Source organism: Hippoglossus hippoglossus, chromosome 1, assembly GCF_009819705.1.
Source record: "Hippoglossus hippoglossus isolate fHipHip1 chromosome 1, fHipHip1.pri, whole genome shotgun sequence".
NCBI classification, from domain to species: Eukaryota; Metazoa; Chordata; class Actinopteri; order Pleuronectiformes; family Pleuronectidae; genus Hippoglossus; species Hippoglossus hippoglossus.
Window position 1 is genome coordinate 5,402,766 of NC_047151.1, and position 27,537 is coordinate 5,430,302.

Below are 27,537 nucleotides of genomic sequence, written 5' to 3' on the forward strand. Positions count from 1 at the left end.
TAACTGATAAAAATACAGACATCAAGAAGTTTGTACATCAAGAATTACAAGAACATAAAGTGTGCAGTCTGGTCCATGTCGACTTCAGTGCAGCAGAGTGGAGTTGGGTGAAGAGTCAGCGAGACATCATACGCACAAACTCTGTGAAGAAAAACACATGTTGCTGTCTTCAGAGAAGGAAAAGAGAAGGATGATTTTACCTGTATTTGTTCTTTTGAGAATTCCCTCTTCTTCCTTTGCCTTGCCTGAACATCCATTTAAAATCTCTGTTATCTACCACCTCTGTATAATGCAAGACATTTGACCTCAAACCATATCTGGTACTTTGCAGACATTTTCCCCCATTCCTTTGCTTTTTTCCCTCTATATTTTTGTTCTTGTTGCTTTCTTGCCCAAAGTCTTGACAACTCACCTTCGAAGTCCACCTGTCCGTCCCCATTGAGGTCCACATCTCGCAGGATCTCGTCGATCTCTCGGTGGTTGAGCTGCTCCCCCATCAGCTTCTTCATGGCTTCTCTGAGCTCCGCAAGGCTGATCTGTCCATCGCCATCGGAGTCAAACTAAGAAAGTGAAGTGAAAAAAAAAAGAGGAATGCATTGAAGGTGAAAGTGGAGGATATCCAAGGAACTGTAATGCATAACACGGTTATATTGCAGACCTCTTTGAAGGCGTCCCTCAGCTCCTTGACTCCAATCATGTCTGCAGTCTCTGCCAGCATCTTTGGACCCATCAGTTCCACAAAGTCCTCAAAGTCCACTCTGCCACCACCTGCAGGGCAATAACATAAATACACTTGTCTTGTTAACAAGCAAGGAAAATAAAGACCACATCAATTAGTTCGGAACTAAAGTGATGCATGACACAATTTGTAACATACTGTGAGTGTCTATGGGGGTTATAGTGTGGGTGTTGATGCCACAGCTCTACGAACTCTGCATTATGGTAAAGTGCGAGCATTTAACATCATCAGCACCAAGTAAATACCACCAGGCTGTACTGCACAAACAAGGTTACTGCCTGTTGAGAGCCACATTCTTGGATAAAACTTTATTTATTGTTTAGCAACAGTTAAAAAATGAGGATACCATATTCTTATAAGACCAATGATACCTGGTAACAAATGTAAGTTGTAATGAAAGTTGTTAAAGTCATAGATTCACTAAATGTTTATTTAATCCATTTTTGGGGGATTCTGTTTATCTAATAAAAATGTATTTTACCAGTTGCTCTTTACTCAAGGTCCTTTATATATTAGTCGTTGATCAGTGAGTTATTTTCTTGTCCCTCTGACACTGCCAGCAAGGGGCCCATGTGTAACAGCGTACTTACAATCTCTACATAGCAATAAGTATACACATAAGTAAAATCAATAGTAGTGATCCTGTTAATAGCATTACTAATGCTAATAATGTAAATATAACAGCAGGTACAGGGACAAGCAGATATTTTGGGCCCTGTATCAACAACTCAATTACAACTTCCAAACAATCGATATCTCGGATTGCGCACGTGTGCATGTGTTCATGCAGGACTTACATATCTGCTGGCTGAGTTCGATCAGTTCCATCTCTGTCGGCATGTATCCCATAGTCCTCATGCACTCCCCAAGGTCCTTACAGCTGATGAAGCCATCCTTGTCTTTGTCAAACTCCCTGAAGGCTTCACGCAGCTCTGTGGATGTGTGTGTGTGTGTGTAAATAAGAGTGAATAAGTGAGAAAAAAAGGGCAGTATTGATGGTCTAAATGTAAACTGTATCTTATACAACTCACCCATACTGTAGACTTTTTATGTGAATATAAAAATTTCAGTAGAGGTTTTTGTAGAAACATGTGACATGCAGTCCAGGTGAAAATGGGTCTTATCTATGTGTTCAATTCAGTGCCTCTGAACTGGATCTGCGAATGTGAGTGGGGAGGGGGAATAGGGGTCTGCCACAATGAGCCCAAGCAATGCTCTGACATGTAATCATCTGGAGCCATGTTCAGAGATGCAGAGGTGCAAAGAGAGGTGCACAGGAGGGGGATTCATTCAAATAGGACAACACAAAGCACGTTGTTGGTATTTTAGTAGAAAATGTGTCTTGGACTCTGCACTAACAAATGTCTCACTAACATGTCTGTTACTGATGCAGTGTCAATCTGTTTTTTTGTGATTTTATCAACAGCTCCTTATCTGTTACCTACTCAGCTACTACTAACTGTCGTGGATAAAAGAGCTGATTTTAATATGTCATTATGCTTTATTCGGTCTAGGTAGTTGAAAAACAGAAACTAGAGAGGGAAGGAAACAGCTGTGGGTGTGGATGATTGTGATTGAATGAAATTGACTTTAATGCTAAATTGTTGGAGCACTTTAAAGTACATTTGTTAATCTACTAATCGGGCAATGCCACATCTATAAAGCATTGGTAAACAATATACCTTCAATGAACCATATCAAATTATGAACCCTTTATTGTATAATTGATTACTTATTTTAGGGGGGAACCCTGGTTTATTTTAGTTACTAATATTCTCTCCAAAATAACATGTCAGTGTTTGGTGTGTGTTTTTAATTTATTCTTTATTTTAAAGGTCCTACAAGGAACTGTGGTCAAAAGCATTAGTGTTTCCACTGTAACCTGTGGTAAAAACTGCATTTGCATTTGTTTCACCCACTCCTCCATTGGCATAGTGATGAGTAGATAATGTGTGAATACAGATTTTTGGGTGAATAGGTCATAAAGAGGCATCAATATTAAAATAAGATAGTTTCATAACCAGTTCAAAACTCATTGTAGGGGAGTTAAAATCACATGACAGTGGCAATATATTCTGTTGTGTGCTTTGAATGTGAAAGTGTGAAAAAAATAATCCTTCACTTTGATCTTAGTAAATTCAAGTGCAGGAAGAAATAACTTGGCTCACACTGACATTCAGGGAGAGGATGAATAAAGATTTTTTTTCTGCCATATGCAGCTCAACAATTTGTCACAGTCAAAAACAAGGGTTGGGAGAAAAGCAGTTCATGAAGAAGGCAGGGGAGAGATGATGAAGTGAGGATTTGGATTAAGATTTGGATTTTTCTGTACCTTCCATTTCCTCCGGTCTCAGATCTCTGTCCTGCGATGGTACGGATAGAAGACACAACATACATGGAGAGAAATGGACATCCAGTCAGGCAGGTTACACACAAACAGTTTGATCTCACCCTGAATATTTCATATACTCAGCCACATTCACAAATCAGGCTGGAAACATTTTTAGAACATCAGCTTAAAGTGTTTCCTTCACTCCTTTTCCGTGAAGGATTTGTTGTTCCATGTTCATCTGCCCAAGCGGAGATTCTATTACAGGATTATATGGTTTTTGATCTGACTGACCCTAATATCATTTTAGACCTGCTACACAGTCTCGTGTCCAATCTCATTCTGGAGAAGCTTTAAGAGTCTGCTGAGCATACGATATGTATTACACAAAATCTTGCAGATGCATGATGACAATACAAAGAGCCTCCTTTTAGCCTCTTTCTCCCCTTTTCAAACACAGAAATAAGGCACACAAATGCATGCATGCACGGAAAACAAAGCTGATGAAATGATTTATATGTTGGCAAACTGCTGAGAAACCAAAGAAAGCCACAACTGCTTAACATAAGTACATTCATTAAATCAAATTGTACAAAGGGAGTTAAAAGACAAAACACTTTCGCCCACAACCCCTGTTTATGGTTGAAGTTGAATTGGCTTCGCAATGTGTTGGCATCAACAAAAGGTGATACCAGGATAAGTATGTTCACGGCATGTTCAGCAGGGCTGTGACATCAGCAGCAGAAATAATACAGGCCTGGATTAAAGGATGTGAGGGAGAGAACAGTGGCAGGGAGATTACAGCGGTAAATTGTATTATAAATCACTGAGGCTCATCACTATTTCATTTCCCTATCTACTGCCGACCTTTTTTCATCTGCATCTGCAACTACAAATACAGTCTGACCTGCGCTTGTTGAAACAACACCTGCACAGGCTGAACATGCAGCAAACACACATTTTTTTGTGGATCTCACTTTTGCTACCATTTATAACTGTCAATCTCAATTGACCCTCCCTTCTTGTAAAGTAAAAACAATCCATGAATCCACAGTGTCTCTTGCTAGCTCCTTAAAGCAGGGTTTGGTAATCCTGGAAAACCCATTTCACCCCTTGGCCCTGCCCCTACCCCTACCCTTTGTTTTCCAGGGTTATCTTGCTCCTTGAAACGGAGTCACAAGGGGTAGTGGTTGAAATCTTCCCCTATGAATTGGGACAAGCTTCAAGAAGCTGTTACATCATCAGTGGTCGTCGCAAAAACCTGACATGTCATCAGTAGTCGATGCAAAAATACGGGATTACCATGCAGAAAAAGAACGCTAGCATGCTAACGCTAGCTTTACCAACCCAAAGACCTGTATAGCTTTGTGAGAATTAGGAATAATGGTTGGTTACCCTCTTAATACATGCCATAGTATAGTTGCATTAAGTTTCTCAGGTGCTGCTTTTGTGTTGATACTTTGCACTTTTGATGCCAGTGCATCCAATTATGTAGCATTGAAAATGTGTGAGCTCATTGTTAAGTTTCTTGCCAAGAATTAGATGAGTTACGACTCCTACATCCGTACTCCTACAAGCAGGAGGTGGCTAATTTGCTATTAATAGATAATAATATCTGCCAAACAGTACCTGTAAATCTCACTATTTATCATATCTTGTTTGCTTAAAAGCCATACTTCCCCCTCCTCTTGTGGGCAAATGGAACATCCCACCTGAGACAATACCAAGTCACTCAATGTGTAGGGGCTTAAAGTTGGCTGGAATATCAAACCACACCATTACACACAGCTGTTTGCAGGATGCATAGCAATGAGATAATGTATCTGGATTCTCATTCTGATCTCATCCATCTTGTTTGTAAGAGACGTGGAGTTTGCGAGGAAAAGGCTCGGGATCGCTGGTCTGTACAGGTTAGCCTTTAGCCTAGCTTTTAGCCTAGCCTTTAGCCTAGTACGTCGCCTGGCTCCCTTCTGTTTCCTCTCCCTCCGCCTAAACGTTGGCTTTTCCAGCCTGACTGCCGTAAATCGTTGCTCTGACCACGCAGGTGATCCGTCCCGGCGACAGAGATTAAGAATAGTTTATAGAAAAAAGCCAATTTGACCAGTACCTCTAAATTTCACTTATAATTATATCTCATTTGCTAAACCTCTGGAACAGGATTAGGGCCATATGAAAATTATATTTGGGAAAAAATATCCTTCGGACTTTTTCGACAGAATTCAGAAATTTTCAGCAAGGTAAGGCTAACCTGTAGACTCATATTTATCATACAGACATGAAACCTCTCTGAAGAAAACAAAAGCATAATTTCTCAAAGCAAGGGGCCATCCACGAAAGTAGCACCAGGAAAAAAAACACTGACCAAGACAAAAAGACTGATTCAGTTTTTCTTTCATTAGAATTACATTTATTTTAAAAAGGTCAATTATAGATATGTCACAAATTGTTTGTGTCCATTCTCCTCTGGACTCAGCTCAAGGACTTCTTAACCCTCAGGAGCCTATAGCTCAGTAAAGGACCTGTGATCAGTGACTACACCACCATCTTAAGGGCTATCTTCAATTAGCCCTGTGAGCAGCTCAGTCAGGAAATCACTCTGTTACCGCTCTCGGACATCTCTACCTTCTCTGCATGACGCATTAATGTGGGATAAGAGGCGCACGTGATATCTCAAGCACTGTTGGAAGGTTGGATTTATGATCTATATTATACAAACTGAGGTCAGTCCCTCAGTCATTAGAGAGAAATCTTATATATCTCCAATTATTTTCTTCATAGCTCAGGACTCATGTAGGACAAATCATATGAGCAGGTGATCCTTCTTTGTTTCTCTCTGTCTTTCTTCCTTCCTTCCTTCTTTTCAAAAATGATTATACAGCAATGATCTTGTACTGCCGTTGTGGATGGTGAATGTGGTGATGTGCTGGAATGAAAGGGGTGGAGGGTGGTCGGCGGAGGTGGATGAGGTGGTTGGTATTCCCAGAGGGAAACTCTGATTGGTGGAGATTGGAGGGGAAGAATGATGAAGTGATAGTGAGCCCTCACCTTCCTTAGGACAATCAGGGCATGATCAAAATGGACGAGTTAAAACAGATTTATGGGAAATTTGGGATATAATGACTCTGTGGGGTGTGTGTGTGTATGTGTGTGTGTCATACATACAAGCTGGCTCTGTGAGAAGCCCTGTCTAAGGAAGATACAAGCAGGCCCCACTATGTTGTGCAGCATGTTGCAGTTCTTAACCAGAGCGCACAGGGGATCATTAAACTCCCGCTCGCTGCCTCCTTCATCTTCGTCGTCTGTGTCCACCTCATCGGCACCACCCAGGTCCCCCAACATGGCGGCAGCCAATGGGGAGCTGCTTCTTTCTACGGGTGACACCCCCTTAGAGGAGGGGAACCAGATAAAGTTACTACTTAATCCACTGACTGTTATTACGTTTATAATTCAAACCTCAAGCTCTTACAGTTAAAACAGTCAAATGTAAGTATAGAGTTATTTACTGTATAATCTATATAATAAACCAGATCCATTTGACAGGCTGTTGTGTCCATTTGATATATGACTAACTTTCAAATAAGATGTTAAGAGTTTATATGCTGACATCAACAGAACACAACTTCAATATCTTAATCAAATCAAACAAACTTGAACAATTTCCTCAGCTAAAATCAGCTGAATAATGTCTTACCTTCTTCCTTTTACTGTTCTTTTTAGACGCCTTGTTGATGTTTCCCATCACCCTGCCTTCTCTCTCTCAATGTCTCCCCCCCTCCCCTTGCTCCTTGTTTGTCCCCACACTTCTCTTCACGCTCAAAGCTCACATAAAAGTCCAAACTCCACTCTACATCCTTTGCATCTCATCGGCCTTTCACACCCAGTGAGGCAGAGGAAAGCCACTCCACTTGACACCACTACCACGAAAAGCGTCTCCTCTCGGTGCACGTGCTACAATCCAAGATCCTATTGGTCCAGTGACAGACAAGGTATGGGCATATGATGTTGCATCCAATCCTGAACTGCTATAGGTCGCCGGAGGCTGTCATGATGAGCTTTGAGATGTGTAGTGGGATATTAGGGAAAACAGCGGCAGGGTGCATGGGATTGGCGGGGCGGGTGGGGTGGTTCATATCTGCACTGAAACAACCTGCTGCTGCCAAAATCTGATTGCATGACTCAACCATTTTTTCTCTCCCTTTTTCTCTCCCTCTCTCTCTCACTTATGCAAAACACATACTACACACTTGCACGCACGCACACACACACACACACACACACACACACACACACACACACACACACACACACACACACACACACACACACACACACAGTTGTGTCTCCAGTGGAAACAGTCCATTTGAAGTCATGCCGGAAAGTGACAACTGGCCAAAATGTCCTACCTTTGCCAAACTGTCCTCAATCTGTAAGTTCAAATAGTCAAGCTGGTCCTCACAAAGCTGGAAGCACAAGTGCATACACACACGCACACACGCACACACGCAGTTCTGCCAGGCTAGTCATTTGGAGACCTTAAGCACGATGTCAGAGAGGCGGAGAGGAGATGGTAGGTGGGATGGATTAGATTAAGTTGGTCCAAATTCAAGGGATCACTCGTGGTGAGATGGGGGTAACATAAACAGAAAATATGTGTTTGTGTGCGTGACAGAGAGAGCGAGAGAGGAGTAGGCGATGGTAGATTTATGGATGGAGAGTTGGCTGCCTGTTTAATCCCTGGCATTTCAGATTAGAGAGAGTTATGTTGACAGGCCATGGGAGTGTGCGCTTGAAGCAGAAGTAGACAACGGACATTTCAATTAGATCACATTAAAGTGTATAAGAAAGGAACTGGTGACACTGGAAACAAGTTACAAAGAGAGAGGGTACTCAACTAAAAATACAGTAGATATAATTTTTTTTTAAAAAAGATGTATGTGTTTAATGCCAGCTACAGGACATGGTTTCAGAAATACTAACATCATAAATTCAAATCAGTTTCAAAGAAACTTTTTTAGTATCCCTAGAAACCAAACTCTTGTACTCAGAGTATTTAAATGTATTTATTGCATTTATCAATCTGTTAATTTATATATTATTCTATCTCTACAGTATAATATGTTGCAAGGTATTTGATTCCAGAAATATAAAATCTTTCATTTGATTATTTTCAATAAGCAGTTACATTTCATATCAATCTCATACGCATCTAACTTTCAATTTATTTCAATTTAATGAAAATCACAAATCAAATCAATTTTCTTTAGTTATTCATCTATTCAGTCATGTATCCTGTTACTATAATCTTGGTCTCTTCTCCTTGTAGAAATAATCACACTTTATTTTTTGTCTTAGCCTTCAAAAACTGAACACGTTTAATATGTGTGTAATTGTATAATGTAAGGTATAATGTACTTGTCTTTGTATCTGGTCAAATTCAGCACAGTATGTAACTGAATGATATATATAAATGTCCTTCTGTGTTAGCATGAAATATTGTTTGTGATGGGTCCACATTCACATTTCTGTCCACCACAGTGTCTGCATCTAATAAACTGAAGGCTGGTCGTCACTTGCCACAGTAAGGGAGCTGCATTATATCCGTTACTTCTGCCAATGAGGTTATGTTTTCATTGCATCTGTTGTGTTGTTTGTTTGTATGTTTGTCAGCAGGATTAAGAAAAACTGCTAAAGAGATTTCCACAAATCTTGGTGGGAGGATGGGGCAGAGGCCAAGAAGAGAACCCATTTAATTTTGCTGTGGATTCTGGACAAACCGAAATTATTTTATCAATTTCTGTAACATTGTAAATGTTTTTCTTGAACATTTTATCCAATTTCTCAGAGAATATTTCAAGGATCTTGATTAAACAAAAAGAGTTTGCAATTCCATGCAGATCCAACAAAAAATGCAATTTAAATGTGGTTTCATAAGGAGACTTTTGGACCCTGGCAGTAGTAGACATTCTACTGAGTACCATTCTAGTTTGTAAATGACTACAGCAAAAGCTTGAGTATTACTTGTATTCTTAACTTCAGAACCACTGATCCCTTGACCAGATCTCAGGCCAGTTAAACTCAGCCTTACACTTTGATTCACTTCATAAATAGACTGAATTACAGAGAGATTGTCCTTTAAACTTTTAGCATGAGCTTTACAACTTGCACTGGTCTCAGTGGACCACATACACCAGAAGTCTGACAAACAAATGTACTACAAAGTAACTCAAATGTAATTTCATAAAACTCAACCTATTTGTCCAGTTACAATAACTTGTTCAATCGTTCTTTGTGCACTCTTGTCCATGTGCCATCCAGTTTATGTTGTACTGTATATAACCTTTTACACTGTATATATTATTGCTATTTTATATTTCGCTCATGTTTGTATTGTATATTTACTTAGTACTATTTCCTACTAATGTCTATATTATAGGAAGTATAGAACTAATAAAGGACAATCTCTTTTGTCCAGCTACTTTTTTTTGAAGTACAAAAAATAAGAGATATATATATCTTTAGATATTGATTGGATTATTCCTTGATCACATAGTTTATGATTGGCAGACCTATCAGACGCTGTGCTTTAGCTTTAATTTCCACAGCTGTCTGCACAATTTAATACAACACATCACACATACCCCCTCTAAATGCTTGTGTGTGTGTGTGTTGCTGCCTGTTGTATGTTGCTGGTCGTGTGGTACAGCGCGTGTGTGTGTGTGTCAGAGATTAGTGCAGTATGTGTAAAGCCAGTGCTCTGAGCGCCTGCAGCCCTAATCCTCCACAGTCAGTTTACAAAAACTATCATGTTTTCTCCCTCTTCATTTCTTCATATGGGTGCATGTGAACATTCATCTGTTTCAACGAGTTTCTCTGCTTTTTGTGTTTCATGCATATTACTATTTCTCAGTTAATAATACAACCCCATTTGTATTGCTTTCTGGTTTCATAAAGGGCTGGGCTGTTACACACTCACATGCCACATGTGGGAAATAAGAACACACAAGCCAAACCTTTATACAATATCTCATTCATGTGGTACGTTTACAGGAATGAATACTGACCCGCAAGCTTGCCTCTGCTTTACTCTGTGACTGTATCACCAGCAGAGGGGAGTCAAATTCAGATTGTTGCTGGTAAAAATAACTCCTTGTGTTTAGCTGTAATATCCATGATCAACCAACAGATGTCATCCTAATGCTTTAGTGTTACAGACTACGGCCCATTATTGTATTTTCATGGTGCATTTTCAATATTTCTTTGTTTTTAGACATCAAGCAAAGCAAAAAAGATAAAAGATGTGTAACATTAAGTCTGAAGATGTTAAAGGGGAAAACCCTGATTTTAAGACACAGCTCTCCACCTGACCCTGAAGTCTGATTCCCTCTACGCACTTGAAAATAAAAAAATAAAAGAAGTTCCATGGAGAATCTGTTAAGTAGAGAGGATAGAGAGTGATTATATGACTTGCGACAAAGGATTTGAATCCACAGTGTCTCAGTTATATAATGGTATGTGCCTTATCCCACTATTCCAGCTGGACACCTACAGATTAGCGAATGGAAGCCTCAGTCCTGGATTTTTTTCTCCCTCTCCATTGCTCCCTATGATATATATCATGCACATACACATGATATTACAGATGGCTTCAGGTGGTATTAACTGGAGACCTCCTGCACAAATACATAGTTACTCGTAAAAAAAGAGAGAAGAGAGAGAGAGAAAAAAAAAGCAGAGCAGAGCATTGGCTGTTTACCTAGATAAACAGCCTGGTGTCAACTCAAATTTTTTGTGGCTATAAAACCAAAAACATTTGGGCACGAATTCATGCTCCGTCCCTCGACAACAACAAGCACACCAGATGCCTGAAAGACAAGGATGGAGGAGAGGCCAACAGAAAATCCAGCACCAGTAAACAAACCGGTTCAAAAATCTGGATTTTGGATGACATGAGGGTGTGTACATGTGTACTTTCATGCTCACATTTGCACACTGACATACAAAAACAAGTTTATTGCAGACACTGTAAATCAGTTCATATGAGGTGAATGGGCTGACTTACAAATGAAAGTATGCAGATATTCCTTCCATCTAAAAACTGGGAGCATGTTCTAAATCTATGTTCATATATTGTGACTACACACCAGTGAGCTGCATAGTATCAGTGTCATCAGACTGTGGGTAATATTGGTACCATAATCCCAGTGCATTAAATCGGTAATAACACTGTTGTGTGTAGTATATGAAGCCTATCTGACGTCACACAGAAATGTAACATGCTCAGCCCTTCATTAAGGATGCAGTGTACATCCATACATCGAACAATGCCTTCTGACCTTAAATGTCAGCTGATCTCTGGAATTTATAGGTCATATCTGCTAAGAAATGTCTGTAAGATCATCTGTAGGTAAGTGGATCAAGTCGAGGTAAATCAAGCTGAACCCAGCTGAGATGAGTTGTGACCCGCACACGGCCCACCGCACACAGCTGAAATCACTTGCCAGATCCACACATATATGTCAAAACACTTTCAACAAAGGTCACTGACGGTGCCATCCATTTATTATCTGTACTGCTTATCATCTGAAGGTCACAGGAGGAGTAACCACCAAGCCACTCCATCTAACAATGACTGGAAATAAAAGAAAAAACAAGCACATGCTCCACTCTCAATGTAAGCTTTTCGCATATTCCTTTCCTATGTTCTACATTGGAATTTATAAGAGCACAAACATGTATTTGATCCTAAACTGACAAAAGTACAACATTTCGAAACAGAATGACTCAATGGTAATGCAATGACGAATCCATGAGTTACTCCTGTATGTAAAGGTCTAGAGATGTTACAATGATAAATACACCTTTCCTTAAAGACTCACAATTCACTAATTGTACTTATAGTGGAAAAAATGTATGAGTCAATGGAGCATCTTTGCGTCTTTCAGCCAGTTGTATTGATTTCTCGTCCACAACTTTGAATGATTTCTTTTCACTCTATCTATTGCAACTTATTCCAGATGTGGCTGTCTTAAGCAAAAACAAAAAGAAAGCTCTGTGATCATCTGCACACAACCTGCCCAAGGGTTAGGGCAACACAAATACAATTAGTGAGTAGAAATAGGAGAGCAATTAGCAATCAGCTCCAAATCAACTCAAATATCGATATTGTGTTATGAGCAGCTGTTCTCGATAATAAGCTATTGCAGGTAATAATTGCACTAATCAATATTTTCTCTTGACTCTTCAGTTCCCCTCAGTTAACTGTCAAATCATTGCTTTTGCCATTCATAGCCTGCACTTTTTTGTTCCGTTTTTTGGTCCCTTATCAATCTAGTTTACAGAAATGCCAGGTACCTGTGTTCAGTGAATATGCTCCATAAACTCACAGACTCCAGCTGGTAGTAGTAGGAATGCATTTAGCAGCTAAAGAGCCACATGTGCTTTAAAAACAATCCTTGAATTGAGAGAGAGAGGCAGTTCTCAATTCAACATCAGTTTAGAACAAAATCAGGCACATTTTCTATTTGAGAGGCGGATTCACTATTTAGCATTACTTCAGAAAACAGATGTGTGAGCATGAGCCAGAAAAAATAATCTGTATACTCATGTATGTGCTATTATTTCATGAAACCTGGATCACACATGAACTTTGATTCGAATGCCAGACTAACTGTGTTGGCCAAGAGGTAATATAAGGAAAAAGGACTGAAACAGTCAGTTTGATGTGAAATCGTTGAACACGTGACCACATATGGCCGTCTGGACTGTCCCACATTCCCTGCTCTAAATTCTCGTCCACTTACCCATTCCCAAAAGGAGGATAATGCCTTTTGCACCTGTCCAGATTTTGTTCATGCATTTTCATGTGACCTAAAAGTTAGATTTGAGTTTCCTCTGAGGTCCTGGAGGTCCTGTGGATTAGAGATTCTCTGTGATAAGTAGGATGAAGGGATAGAAAGTCACAGAAATGTTGGGACTGCATGTTCTTTATCTCCATGCATGAGTATAGGACACAACTGTTGGTGCTCAGACTGCCCCAGTGGTAATAGTCCATCAACTAACCCACTTTTTAATCTGTCCACTAAATCTGCTCCTGTTTTTTTAATGTTGCTCCGTGTGCATTGTCTCCAAACACTGAGGTTTAACAATAATAATTCTGCTCAAGGCAATGTAACTTTCTCATGACTGCATCATTGCTAAATATTTTAATGAATATATTCACAATTTAAAAGGTAAAATATTGGGGACTATTCTCATTCATATGTTAAGATAAAATAAAACATGAAAATGTAGGTACATTTTAAATTGATTGATCTAAGTTTGAATGAAAGATAATGAGAGATATTGAATAATGACAACAAAACCAGTCTACCTTAGATAGACTGGTTATCCAACCTGTAGGCTGTGTCATAGGGCTGTCACTTCTTATTCCAAATTCAAACATTCACTCCAATGTGTGTGTGTGTGTGTGTGTGTGTGTGTGTGTGTGGATGTTTGGGGTCATATGGAAACTGTGAGGAAATTCTTTAAATTGTAATTATACAGCCTAGAATTGCATCAGACCGTCTGAAGTAGTTTGCCGTGTGATCCAGCAGAGGGCGGTCACTGTCAGCTTGACCTATTGCATGGCCTCTTCACCTATTAGTAAAGTAAGTCTGTAATGTTACGTTGTTTTGGTACGAAAATGGAGGAATCAAGCAAGAAAAGCCGTCCCGAGCTGACGATCATGACACGATCGGAGAAGCAAAATGTGAAAGTATGTTGGGTTCTACACCATGAACAGCAAAGAAGCAATGGGACTGTTTGTGGTACCATGCATCACTCGGTGGGCTCACCTGTTCGTTTTCCAGCCCACTGAGGCAGTTGAGGAGGGACCACAGACAAGTGAGGTTATGTCAGGTCTTGAACCTCTTGTGCAAACGTGCAGGTATTCAAACTATTGTGTTATTGAATTAGTTTGAACTTTACTTTTAGGTAACATTTAGCCTGTGTGTGCTGTGACATGCCAGTGCCTGAGGCTCAAAGCATTGAAATGAAATAAGAGAGAGAGAGAGAGAGAGAGAGATTTATGCATTTAATAATAGAATTCAGTCAGTTTGGGTTAGTTGTTTCAAATGAAATATTAGTGTTGTGTCTATTATAGGTAATTAGTAATGCTGATACACAAGTCTATAAACAGTTCCCAACAACTTTTGATTACCTTACTATAAGCAAGAGATTTCACAATATTCGCTCATAAAATATGTTATTGACAGATTTTATTCATGTGCAATTCCAGCAGGATGATTTATAGGTGTACTTGTTGGGCACTGATGACTAAGACACTTTTGTCATTGTTAAAAAAACTTGATACCAACATGATACAACATGTCCATGTCATGCACATGGACCTAATTAATTACAAAGAACCGCTCCGGTAAATAAATTCACCAGCATATGGATTATATACTGCAGGCAGCCATAGATGCATGTGTTTTCCACCACATTTGTAGGAATAAGATCTAGTTTTGCATGTAGAAGTATGACTGCAGTTATTGTGGTGAGGAGGAGACGGCAGGAAGAAGATGGTGAGAACGTTTTTTTTCTGCTCGTGTTAACGTGTTTGGATTGACAGAAGCAAAAAAGAATCCCTCTCTTGCCGGGGCACTGACGGCATATCGTCACACCATGTGCACTACAATGGCCTGAGTGTCGCGCCTGAGCGCTCGTGCCACAGAGGACACAGCTCTCACCTCTTGCGCAATATTGGTCACAGGCCTCTCTCCTTTGGCCCCTCACCTGTTTTATTTGCCGAGGTTTTATTATGAGCTAGTTTTTATTTTGTTCTTCTTCTTGTGTCCTGCGATCTTCTCTTAATTTCATCGGTTGTTCTTTTTGTTTTACCCACAGCATTTACTTTCTCGCAGATACACTCCCATATCGCGTTTCTATGAGTTATATTAATATTTCTCTGCTGTAGCTCAACAACATGTTTGTTTGCCTCTTCCACTAACACCTCCAATTCCATTGCATTAAATTTCGCTTCGCGCTTGTGGTCACTCTCCTCTCCGTAATGCTCCATGGCGGAAACCAGTAACGCACGCAAAACACTCATTTACATACTACTGCCTCTACCATGTTTGCACCTGTTATCATTTAAGCAATCATTTTGAATAGATCACCCGTAAAACGCACACCAACCAAACATGCAAGAAAGAGAGAGAATCACAGACAGAGGAGGAGAGAGGAGAAGATGGTGGAACAGGTGTAAACACTCTAAATATGCATGTTTGGATGTTTAACAGTGACAGTATCCGTCGGTATCATCCAACAATGAAGCTTCTCCCACAACCTATGTGACTCACGTTTGCAATAACAGTTTAGTTTGTTCACGATGTTTAATTTACCCGCTTAACAGCAACTAGCTTGTTGATGTGAATAAACTGACCATTAAGCCATGTTTTGTATTTAAAAGAAAGAAATAAATCAGAGTAATTATAGGCGTATAAATCGTGGATTAGCCTGCAGGTCACTGTGCTGCATGAGTCTTCACTTTAAAACAGAATAAATCTCTCACTGACACTGACTCATTCATTAACACTCTGATGTTTTTTTTAATCTTAGAAATATAATCATGTTTGTCACAGTTAAGATTTGACAGCATTTTAATTCGTTCAAGTTTCTTCTGCAGGACAAATGATGAGTTTCGTCCTCTTGAGCTGTAATCTCCTCTTACACCGCAATCAATCTCTTCTCTATTTCTTGATGATATCCAGCCGTCCACTGCTATACGCTGCCCTCATCCCAGCCCTCCCTCCATCAGTTTCTCATCAATCTCTCCATCTGCTGCTCACTGCTTGGATGACTCATCTGGGCAATGACAACAGGAGGTTAGAAAAACAAAAAGACAACAGAGTGGGGCCTCTTTTTCTTTTCAGTGGACACTTTATGAATCCAGTGTAACTGTGGACAAACTTTGAGAGTATAAAACATGTGCCATAAATTGACTGTTGTTTTAACCTTGCTCCCTTCGTTAACTATTTGCTTTCTTTGTCAGGCTTTTCATCTTGTATGGCAGATATTGCAGTTTATAACGAGAATGGCACTCAGTACTGTCCCTTTATGAAACCACATTTAACATTTACTAGATCCAGATTTTAATTTGGATCTGCACTCATTTCTTCATCAAGGTCCACGAATGATTCTCTGAGACATCAACAAAATATCGTGCAATGTTAAAGAAAGTGAGAAAGAAAAATCCTTGCTCCACCCCCTGATCCCGAGCTGCACCCCTCCACAAAATGTCATGGGAATTGGTTGAGTAGTTTTTGATGATAACAAAGTCAGATTTACCACTCCAATTCTCATACATCTTTGACCTACAACTGTCAGTTTTAATTAAATTAGATATCACAGGTTCGGGCAGGTCGGGTCAAAACAGCAGCACAAAAACTACCCTATAAATAACTTTTATGTGCAGTAGGCTGTGATTAGTGCACCTCTCTGTCCTTTTCTCATAAACACACACACACGTTTCTACTCATATCTTAGTGAGGACACTCATTGACATAATACATTTCCCAGCCCCGTGTGTGTGTGTGTGTGTGTGTGTGTGTGTGTGTGTGTGTGTGTGTGTGTGTGTGTGTGTGTGTGTGTGTGTATGTGTGTGTGTGTGGGTTAGGTTCAGTCAGGTTAACTAACTTGGGTGGGTATGGGTATTAAAGAACCCTGTCCCAAGCATCAGTACTCCATGCATTGGTTTAAGGCGTTGTCCCTGGGCTGACTTTTGTGTGAGTTTGAGAACATTGTAAGTATGATAAGAAACAATGAAAGATCAATGTAGGTGTACGTTTTTCACATAACCATAGCTCTGTTATAATAAGGTCATTATATTACTAGAATAAATTAATAATATTATCATAACAAAGTCATAATTTTAGGGTACATGTCATTTTAGAGGAGCAAGAGTTTAATGAGTCAACCTGAAATTTAAGATAGTAATTTTGTTTTTGCGAAACCTGACTGGGAACTGCTTGAGGCCACATGTCATACAGACGCCTTTGGGATGAATCAGGGACACTTGCTGTTGGGAAACTTTTATATGATTAGATGAGAGTGAGAAAAGGTGAGGCAGGACATTTTTGGGGCACAACTCAACCGAGTGTAATGAAAGTTTCCTTCAGGCTGCTGCACGCCAACCGGGACCAGAGATCAAGTTCTGACAGAGACCATACACAACAACACTCAGACCTTTTACACTACTTCATACTTACACACCTGTACACTTACACACAGCAACCGGGTATACAGCTCAAGAGTATGGTTCCGGAAGTAAAAATCCCATTGTCTGAACAGAGATTTCGATCATCAGCCATAATATTTTAACCATCCATGGTCGACTTAAATACAAGCTGCAAGATTGTGAAACGATTTTATATTCTCCTGTAGAAGCCACAAGTCTGTATGATATCAACTGTGTTTGAAGAAAAACATTTTCAATTGGCGATGTCAAGGAGGAGAACTACACTAGCCACAATCCTCAGGTGTAATAGCGACAGCTGTGATTGGTTGAGCTTGCTGTTGGTAGGGATATATTTTCCACAGTAATATAATTCTCTACACAGTCTTGTTCCTTTGCCTTTTTTCTATTGTCCAATATTTTTTTCTCCATATCGAATGTTTATGGTCATGATTCTCGTAGCGTGTTAGCCTGGTTCCTGGCTTAAAACTATTATTATAAGGATTTTATTAAACATCAATGGAGAAAGTAAAATTTACTCCTGGAACCAGCGGCGTTCTAAAAGTGGGCATTCACTGTTACACTCTGTAGTCAACACAATCTGAAGCATGTCGTCCACACAATACTGATTCAAATCCACTTATACTATAGATCAGTGATTCTCAACAGGTGGGCCGCGACCCACCCGTTTTCAGTGGGTCGCGGGCCTTTGCCTGGGCAAAAACAAATGTTACGAAAAAAATCCTGTGCTTTTATTTTGAAGGGGATTTCTTAAGCAGCGGAGTGCCGTCTATTCACACTCCTTAACAGTATTTGTTAAGGAGTGTGAATAGGATCAGTTTTGTTGGTTGTCATAGATTCAGTAAGTGAGTATTCTCAGCTAAAGCTACATAATTTTTGTCTTTTTGAAACTACTTCTCAGTAGTTGGACTTTTTTATTTCATGTTTGTGCATGAAAGCACTGTTGAGTCTGTTAAAAAAGGCTGAAGTTACTGAATTGTTATGTATGTTGTATTACCTTGTGTCCTTAAGATGCACTTTTTGGTTTTTAATTAAAATGCAGCTAATTGAGCATCGCCACCTGCTGGTCATTTTGGTTTATCATTAAACTTGTTTTTTTGTGTTGGCATACGGTGATATTCTGTACTATCTCAGGTTCAAACTGCACCATCTTTTCATTAAAGAAATTTGAGAAGTTGAAAATTGTCCCCGATTTGGGTCGCGGCTTGTCATTAAGGGGTGATGGTGGGTCCCGAAGCCAGACCAGTTGAGAACCACTGCTATAGATAATATTGACTCATCATCCAAACGTATGTTCTTTGAAAGAGAAAAAAAATAGCATCCTACCACACTTATCCCATCTGTTTGCTCTGATTTGCATTTTGAGCACACTCAACATGTTCCTACAGACAGAGACAGACTGTGCGAAGCTTATGTGTCATATAGAAGGTCACAGATTAGAGTTTGAGAGGCTGCTGCTCTGATGATCTACTCACAGAGTGATTATTCTTTATGCATGTTTCACTCTGACTCATTCAAAATGAACTTCCCACGTTCTGCTCTTTCGGTCTCTGAGTAGGCGTTCTCAGACTTTTGGACTACACTGTAACTTGTAGTCTACATGTGCTCCTCTGGCCTGTGGTGTCTCGGGTGATTGAGGCTGAGACCTCACAGAAAGGTTGGCTTTTGTCAATCAATTAAAAATCGAACGACGTGTTCATCTCCATGTTTTTCATGTGATCTTGACTTGTAATGAAATTATAAAATGTTCACATGTTTGCAAACACGGGCATAGGAATGTTGTCACGATACCTGCTTGCTTGGTTACCTCTGTTTTCTTCATAATTTATTTTTTTCTTTGCAATGCTATTTTATTCGAAGGTTTCATAGCCTCATATTTAGTTGTCTCATATAAGCGTAAGTTAAATAAAGGAAATTGTAACTATTTTTTGTCATGTTTAAAGGTGCCCCGTGGAGATTTCTTCTTAGCAATTACTCCTTTATCTCACTCAACATTCTTTATTCATTTCACATGTGAAACCGATAATCAATGATATTTCTTTAATTCACAACACCATCTGCATATTTATTACAGTATCCATGATGACAAAGGTCCAGTCAGGGGCCCTGCTAGACATTTTGGCCCTATGAAAGAATATAAAACCCATTTGATGACCCGTAGTTTAATAATTTGTAGACTAGTAGCTCTAGTGTTGTGTAGTGTTAGTTACCTAATACTTACTACTGATAGTGTTATTTTCTAGCAAAAAGCAACATGTGAAAAAAACAGTTTTGAGGAATTCATTAAAATTCAGTAGTATTTGAAATTTTGGTCAATATGTTTCTAAAGTCTGTCAAACACCAGTAATGCCCCACTGGCTCTAAACACCTCTGTAAAAGACACAGACCTCATCATACCCTGCTTTTATTTTTCACCTCTGCTTGTCTCCATTCTGACTGCATGGCTTGAAGTGGGCCCTGGCTCTAAGGTATCCATAAGGTACATAAAGCACAATCTGTCCCTTAATAGTAGTGACATAATAATACATAATAATAAAGTTATCATAATACACTTGCAATCTGCTGATTTGGAATGAGCTGGCCTACTTCATCAGTAGCAGTGGTTGATTGGAAAATATAATAAATCATAAAAAGGATGACAAAAGTGGCCACACCTCTTTACATCAGATGAGCTGCATTTCCTTGTAATAGTCATATGTAATCAAATAGAAGTAAAAAGTACTATACAGTGTGAAGCTGTGCATCTTCCGCTCCTGAAAACATTTGAGAAATGGGAACAGGAAGTATTGCAAACATTAATGTTTGTGACATATGTTTAACAGATAAACATAGGAACTGTGCTGAAAGATAATTTTCATTGTCTATGACCGCGCACAGGCAACTTTCTGTTGTCTCGCTTTTCGTTATTGATATCCCGAGTACTTCGTCGACGACATGTCAAATCTACCTGTTCTACGTGGCTCATTTACTGCAAAGCAAGCAACATGATTCAGTGTATCTACGCAAGACTGAGCCATGCAATGAACAGAGAGAGGTGAATAATAAAAAGGCTGTTCTAATAATTTTGCCAAAAATGGAGAAAAAAACCTTTTAAAACCTTTTTAATAGGTTTGATCAAATTTTAATTACATTAACAACTGATAATAATAATAATAATAATAATAATAATAATAATAATAATAATAGAGTTCAAGCGATTCCCCCTTCCTTTCCCGCAATGTTGCGAACTATGTTTTTTTCCTCCCTTTATTCAAGAGTGTGGGCTTCCAGTTTGAGAGCAGGACTCATTGATTTGAAATACAGACAAAGCAGGGCACTCAACAAAACTCCATATCACTGTAGTTGTCAACAACTCCACATTAAATCAAGCAAGAGTTAGACTTTTGTTCACAGGCAAACAAACAGTCTCAAATGTGCTGATAAACTCAACCGTCACAGTGAGACTCTCTCATTCTGTCATTCCTTCATAAGCACTTGAGTGTGGTTGAGTTTGCTAGAAGTAAACAGTGTCCAAAAGGTTGATGCCGTCTTCAATTGTGTGTGTGTGTGTGTGTGTGTGTGTGTGTCTTAGCCAAGTAGTACATGCTAACGATGGCATACATGTCATTTTAAAGGGGACATAGCATGCAAATTCCACTTTGTTAGTGCTTCTACAGGTTAATGTGGGTATCTGGCATGTCTACCAACCCAAAAACTCTGGGGAAAAAACATTCGCGCGTTTTGTTATAGTTCCTCTAAGTCAGAAACGTCATGCTTGAGCGACTCGATTGCGCTTCCTGGGTATTGTGTCGTAACAAGGAACTGGAAGTCTCCCTACATGGTCTTGGCCCCCCCGTCCCCCCACACTGGTTACTTCCGGGTTTACACCGGAGGCTGCGAGGCAGCGCAGCGCCGTTCCCAAGCACGCAGCCGGGCTGTTCACACGGGACGAGCATTTCTCCGCTGGTCAGCCCGCGATTCACTCACATGTGGCATTTGTCTGGATCGTTGGGACTGGGAGGCTGCAGCAGCTGCTCGGGAGCGACCGCTCGCTCTCCCATGCGTGAGCTGGAATTTGTGTCAGCGCCACACAGCCAGCAGTGTGGAAGACTTCCGCAGTGTTCAGCGCTACTGTAACCCCGAACCCCGACATTCAACGGGTACAACAACAAGCGGAGAAAGCAGAATCGCGGGCTGACCTTATATATACAGTCTATGGGGCTGACCAGCGCGGAGAAATGCTCGTCCCGTGTGAACAGCCAGGCGGCTGCGCGCTGGAGAACGGCGCTGCGCTGCCTCGCAGCGGTCTTCCACACTGCCAGCTGTGTGGAAGACTTCCGCAGTGTTCAGCTCTACTGTACGCCGGGTTACAGTAGTTACGCCGGGGTACAGTAGTTACGCCGGGTTACACCGGACGCGGAAGCGCCGCTGCGAGGCAGCGCAGCGCCGTTCTCCAGCACGCAGCCACCTGGCTGTTCACACGGGACGAGCATTTCTCCGCTGGTCAGCCCCATAGACTGTATATATAAGGTCAGCCCGCGATTCTGCTTTCTCCGCTTGTTGTTGTACCCGTTGAATGTCGGGGTTCGGGGGTAAATGATGGTCTTCATAGCCCCCCCCCCCCACCTCTCTTTCTCTCTCTGTCTGTCTGCTTGTGTGCTTGTAGTGGATGGGCAGAGGGGGACATTTAATTATGTGATTGGGAAAATTAAAACTCCAGGACAACAGAAGGGGAATACAAAGTATGGGATGCATATTTGATAATTTATATCATATAAAATATGTAATTTATATCGTTTAAAATCATGGGGGGAGAGGGGGGAGGGGGGGGCTGGCTCATTAGCATTTAAAGGAACAGGCACTCAAAACAGGTCACTCTGTGGAGGGCTGTTTTATACAGGGTAAAAAGGGTGCTGTTTTATATGATCCTTGTGGTATTTTGACCAAAGTATGTTACAGACATTTCATTAAGACCCCAAGGAACCATATCAACTTGTGGTAAAATGGGCATGCTATGTCCCCTTTAAGTGCACTTACACAAACACACCTGGGCTGTGATGCCCTGCTCAGTATCCTACCTGCCCAAAGACAGAGTCCACGATGGGTCGCAGCTTCCTCCTGTCTCCCTCTTGCAGCCAGAGGTCGTCAGGATTTTCCACCGGGGAGGACAGACTCATGGTCTTGGCCTTTGGCTTCGTGGGCCTCTTTATGCTGGCGGAACTCCATCGCCGGAGCGACTCGATCTTCTTCTTGATGGAGCCCTGGAACACACAGGATGAAGATTCGGCAGAAGTTGAAATGCAGGTGAAGAAAAACAATAATCACACAAAATAGTGGTCGGACAGAAAAATGAAAGAACAGCAACAAGAAAGGAAACTTAGTGACAGATGATTATTCATGCAGCAGGTTTTATGATGAACTGAAATGTATTTAACTCACTGCACACTCCAATATTGAATGCAACGTAATTTGAAAGCAAGGATTTGGTAAAACAGTTGAGTTAAAGAAGCTGCTGCGACACAGGTAAGATAAAGACGTCTTGTGTTCAAATAGCGTTGACACAAGCAGAATTTAACATTTCACCCAACTATCATAATGGAACAACTCAGACAGGATCCTGCATGGTGGAAACAGAACAAGTTGACAGTGTCAGAAAAAGATTGTAACTGATGTAAATGTTCTTGCACCCGAATAATCCAATTTGTTTTTGAAAGTATGTCCAGTCAGGCCTCAGATGACAAACCCTGCGTTACTACACAACAACATGTTGAGTATGGAACTGGAACAGTGGCAGGATTTAACACAATTCAGTTCATTTTTGGTGTACACGTCTACTGACCTTCTTCATTAACTTCCCATCTTGCACCTCCACGGACGATACGCTTTTCACATCAGTCATCTTTGCAGCCCAGCTTGCATGCACGTCCTCTCTCTCGCTCTCTGTCTCGCTCTCGCTCTCTCTCTCTCTCTCTCTCTCTCTCTCCCTCCTGTCACACTCTGGTCCACTCGTCCTCTTTATCTGTCCCTAGAGCATCTGACACTGGTTGATAATCTGAGGCATATCTCCCACTGTTGTTGCTCCTCCTTCTCACATCTGACTCTCTATCTCTTTCATCCCTCCTCCTGCCTCTGTATCCATCATTCACTTTTTTCATCTGCCGGCTTGTTGCCGTCTCTTATCTCCATGAAGACACAACTGGGACACCGATGTGAATTCACACAGACACACATATTTAGGCACATTAGTGAGCTATATCGGTCTTGATTCTATCTTTTTAACATCTTGGTTTTCATTAATATGTCACCTAATGTGTGTGTGTGTGTGTTTTCAAGCTATTAGCCATGTTGTGTTGACCTAAATCTCTTCTCACAGTCACATTATGGGGACTTGTCGTCCTTATGGGAACCAAAAGCAACTCCCCATAATGTCAATCATTACATTTTAAGGTGAAGACATGTTTTAAGGTTAGGTTTAGGATTAGGTCAATTTTGGGGTTAGAGCTAAGTCTCCAGGAAATCAATATAAGTCAATGTGATGTCCTCTTAAGTTATGGAAAAACAAATGTGTGTGTGCGTGTTTCAGCGTTTCCCATTGAAAATATTCCAATTGATGAAAAGTCAAGTCAAGTGTTGAAAATGATACAGTGAGACAGTTGTGCACACACACTGTCTCTTTTTGAGCTTGACACTATTTTCTGTCCATGTATATGACATCTCCCGTAATCCCCTTTTCATTCTCTCTCTCTCTCTCTCTCTCTCTCTCTCTCTCTCTCTCTCCTGTTCTGATGCTGATGTACTCTTGGCCTCAATCCTCTGCACTTTATAGTGTTTCTCATTGTTTATTACATCCACCATATGGCCCTTGTGCAGTGCGCGTACTAACACACAGACTTAGCACACATCGCTGCACGTACAGCATGATGTATGAGGTGTAGGATAATACTCCTGCTTAGGTCTGATGGGACATCCGTGTCTAAGATGCTTTTTCCTAACCACAATTGTGTGAAATGTGGTTGGACTGTTTGACCCTGGTGGATGTTTATGCTATTTGTGGATTCATCGTATGAGCAAACCCTTTCACATACACCCATATGAGTACGGCTTACCCTAGAATTTTATATTTCATTACTTTATATTTACATCTGGAGCAGGTCCTCTCCATGAAGGCCGCCATGTTTTTTACAGTAGCCCAAACTGGACAAACTAAACACCTTTTGAGTTTTTATGACAACTGAATTCTACCATAGGTTCTCTTTCATGTTTGGAAGGGGAGGGTGAGGTGAGGGGTATTCAGCTGCAACATGAAACTTCACCAGTAGATGTCACTAAATTCTACACACTGAACCTTTAAGGGCAGATGATGTCACATCTTGTTAAATCCTATGAGGCAAAAAGATTTGTGAATATGGACTATACAAATGAAATTTGATTTGTTGATCGATGATCCTCACGGAAAAATGCACCATTTTATTTCGGCTTGTGATGATTGCCAGGTCTGCTCCTTTGCTTTGACAGTATTCTCTGCTTTTCTGCCAGCTTTTCTTGCCACTAGAAGTGTAGTAGCAGCTGCACTCCAACTTTTGCCAGCCATTGAAACACTTCTTATCTGTACATGTGAGATATTGATTCAACGATAATCAAGCAGTGAGACAAAAGCGTTCAAGCACTGAGATGAAACTTTAACATATAGGATTTTTGGTCAGTTCTTTCTACGTACCTTGCATTGTCTTGTTCATTTTGTCAACTAGGCCCTGGAGATAATCTCTCTCTGCAGTCAGGTTGCTGATTTTCACCATCAGCAGTTCTCTCTCTGCAGTCACTTTATTAATGCTGCTTTCAAGCTCTTTTTTTTCCCGAGCCAGCGACGCATAATTATCCCGCAATATGTCTGTTGCTTTTTTAAGTGAGTTGAAAGTTTCCTGAAGAGTGTCTCTTTCTGTCGTTAGGCTTTGGTGACTGTTTGCTAGCGTGTCCTTTTCACCGGTAGATGCGTTGTATCTCTCCTGTAAATGTTCTATGTCTTTAATCAAGTCATTGTAACTCATCTGCAGTTTCTCTTTAGATCTGGTGACATTATTGAATTTGTTATGTAAATTGTCCCTCTCCCTGCTCACCGAGTCATGACTGCCCTGTAACTCATCTTTACGTTTGACCACTGTGTCATATTGTTTTTGTAACAGCTCTTTGGCTGCAGACAAGACATTGTAATTGGTATCCAACCGGCTTTTACTGGCTCTCAGCTGTTCAATGTTTTTGTTCAAAGCACTGTTAGTGGTCTCTAACTGGCTTTGGCTGAGCTTTAGTTTGTTTGTTTCTTCGCTCAGCAAATTGTTATTTGTCTCTATTTGGTCTCTCTTTTGAGATAAAACATTGTTATCTTTCTGTAACTGAATCCGTTTGGCTTCAATATCCTGTTTCTCTTCCTGCACTGACTTCCGGCTGTCCTGCAGGTTCTCTTTCTCTTTGTCCATGACTTTTACATTGTCTTGATGTTCTTTTTCGACTTTTTGATCTGCCAGAGAGGAGAGATTGTATGTTGTCAATCAATAGATTCACCAACACATTTTGGCAACTTTTTAAACACACACAAAGACGTGGACTTACAGTGAATGCTCTGACCTATGATACCGGCCAGCATGAGAACACAGAGGAGCCCGAGGCAAACTGTGGCAACCCTGTAGGAACTGTTCCTCAACACAAACTCTGAGTGAGAGCGGCAACCAGAACAGAAACAGAAACTTGAATTTCATGAAGTGATCTAGGGAACTTTTGGTTTTGTGCTTCATCTGGATTGAATCTGACTGGGATTGCAAAATACTGTCCAGAAGATACATTTCCAGCAAAATTCGTAAACAAAAATCATTGTTGGTAAAATGTTATTTTAGAAATAGACATCATCATATGTCATACAAACAAAATATTATATACAAACATAAATATCTTTAAACTGTATAATTTGTACAACATATAGACAAACCAAATGATCTGTCAAGAGAATAATGGCTATACCTTGAGTTGGGTGATTGAATCATTTCTCACGGCAAAATGTTTCATATTATTAAATTTTTTTACACCCAATGATTTGGAAATTGAATCAGTAAATAAGTAGACAGGAGTGGTTAGTCCTGGAAGTTAAATATCAGAAAAATCAAGACACTTAATTCCATGAATGCAACTATTCTATAAATGCTGCTCTGTGAATTGCAATACTGCCTATATTAACCTAATACAACAAAAGATATATAATAAAATATAAATCATATGAATGTTACAGAACCATACCTAAATATGTTTATATATATATATATATAATATGTTTCTGGTGATCTGAGAGATTTGAATTCCAATTTTCACTTTACTCTGTGTGTTTACCAGTGACTCCTGAGCGAAATGCTTCTTAGGGTGTTAAAAGCTCTGTATTGACTTTTTATTATGACTCCAAATTAAGGCTGATGTTGCAAATTTAGCACAGGTTTGAAAAGATTTTAAAATAAAAAAAAAACTACATTAAATTTTAATCTTTCGTTGTATACATCAACTCCTTGATAATAAAAAAAGCTCTTATTTCATTACCTGAATTGCGGCGGCTGCTGCCATCCTCGAAAAACTGTTTAGAGACAATTTTACTTTCTTCAATGTCCATGTTTGTCACAGTAGAAGCATGGTACTGGACAGTCATCTTTGCAATGGAGTCTTACCAGAAAAAAGAAACAGTAGCCTTAGATTCTGAAATAGCTCAGTTTTCAGTATAATTAATATAAAAGCTGCTTCCCTTCATTTATTTTCTTTATTGTGGCCTCCAGTAAGTTTACATTGCCATGTCTTGATTCTAGAAAAAGTGCAAAATAGGATAATATTAAATTACACTTCAAGAATGTAAGAGAAACAAATAAACCTTACCTGTGTTTGGAGATATGATAACACAGTCAAATAATTGTAAAGTGGAGTTATTTGGTTTTGAGCAGTCTCAGAAACTAAAACCAAACCTTCTGTCTTCGTGTAACTTCGCCCTGCACTTTATAAATCTGCATGTGTTCCCCTTTGCACTTCTGGCTCTCACCACAGCAGCCAGAGACAAACCATTCAGGTTTTAACATTTTATTATCTCAAACACACTTCAACAAACATAAATAAACTCCAACTTAAAGCGACTAGCTTTACAGCTCCGTCTTTTCTAGAGTCTCAGTCCTCCGTGCCTCAGTGTGTCTGAGTTCCTTTGTCTGAGCGTCCCCTGAGGCAGCTCAGTTTCTGCGT

The 27,537-nt window shown here is 40.1% G+C and overlaps 2 protein-coding genes across 5 annotated transcripts; both read right to left on the minus strand.

Annotated features, from left to right (window-relative positions):
* Positions 1 to 40: 40 nt before the first annotated feature.
* cabp2a (calcium binding protein 2a) lies at positions 41 to 23,462 on the minus strand. 2 transcript variants are annotated; one of them, XM_034585112.1, is made up of 8 exons: positions 23,123 to 23,462; positions 22,362 to 22,544; positions 6,231 to 6,452; positions 3,072 to 3,102; positions 1,537 to 1,671; positions 659 to 768; positions 413 to 560; positions 41 to 141 (listed from the first exon to the last, which is right to left on the minus strand). In XM_034585112.1, the coding sequence occupies exons 1-8, from the start codon at positions 23,180 to 23,182 to the stop codon at positions 116 to 118; spliced, it is 915 nt and encodes a 304-aa protein (XP_034441003.1). In that variant the 5' UTR covers positions 23,183 to 23,462; the 3' UTR covers positions 41 to 115. The 2 variants fall into 2 exon arrangements, with proteins under 2 accessions (XP_034441003.1, XP_034441013.1); XM_034585122.1 differs by lacking the exons at positions 22,362 to 22,544; positions 23,123 to 23,462 and adding an exon at positions 6,760 to 6,841.
* A 1,090-nt stretch (positions 23,463 to 24,552) lies between these two features.
* Positions 24,553 to 27,303, minus strand: LOC117768143 (tax1-binding protein 1 homolog B-like). 3 transcript variants are annotated; one of them, XM_034596282.1, is made up of 6 exons: positions 27,184 to 27,303; positions 26,857 to 26,976; positions 25,888 to 25,986; positions 25,728 to 25,795; positions 25,001 to 25,580; positions 24,553 to 24,889 (listed from the first exon to the last, which is right to left on the minus strand). In XM_034596282.1, exons 2-6 carry the CDS (start codon positions 26,960 to 26,962, stop codon positions 24,657 to 24,659), a joined length of 1,086 nt encoding a protein of 361 aa, XP_034452173.1. In that variant the 5' UTR covers positions 26,963 to 26,976; positions 27,184 to 27,303; the 3' UTR covers positions 24,553 to 24,656. The 3 variants fall into 3 exon arrangements, with proteins under 3 accessions (XP_034452173.1, XP_034452163.1, XP_034452184.1); XM_034596272.1 differs by having other exon boundaries at positions 25,001 to 25,795; XM_034596293.1 differs by having other exon boundaries at positions 24,780 to 25,580.
* Positions 27,304 to 27,537: the final 234 nt, after the last annotated feature.

Excerpts from the sequence above, each read along its gene's own strand:
- cabp2a (XM_034585112.1), bottom strand. The coding sequence starts at position 23,182 with ATGACTGATGTGAAAAGCGTATCGTCCGTGGAGGTGCAAGATGGGAAG. Across the intron at positions 3,103-6,230 it reads GCTTCTCACAGAGCCAGCTT|GACAGAGATCTGAGACCGGA; the intron begins GTATGTATGACA and ends GTACCATCGCAG. Across the intron at positions 769-1,536 it reads CGAACTCAGCCAGCAGATAT|GTGGTGGCAGAGTGGACTTT; the intron begins GTAAGTCCTGCA and ends ATTGCCCTGCAG.
- LOC117768143 (XM_034596272.1), bottom strand. The coding sequence starts at position 26,962 with ATGACTGTCCAGTACCATGCTTCTACTGTGACAAACATGGACATTGAA. Across the intron at positions 25,796-25,887 it reads CATAGGTCAGAGCATTCACT|ATCAAAAAGTCGAAAAAGAA; the intron begins GTAAGTCCACGT and ends CCTCTCTGGCAG. Across the intron at positions 24,890-25,000 it reads AATGAACAAGACAATGCAAG|ATAAGAAGTGTTTCAATGGC; the intron begins GTACGTAGAAAG and ends TCACATGTACAG.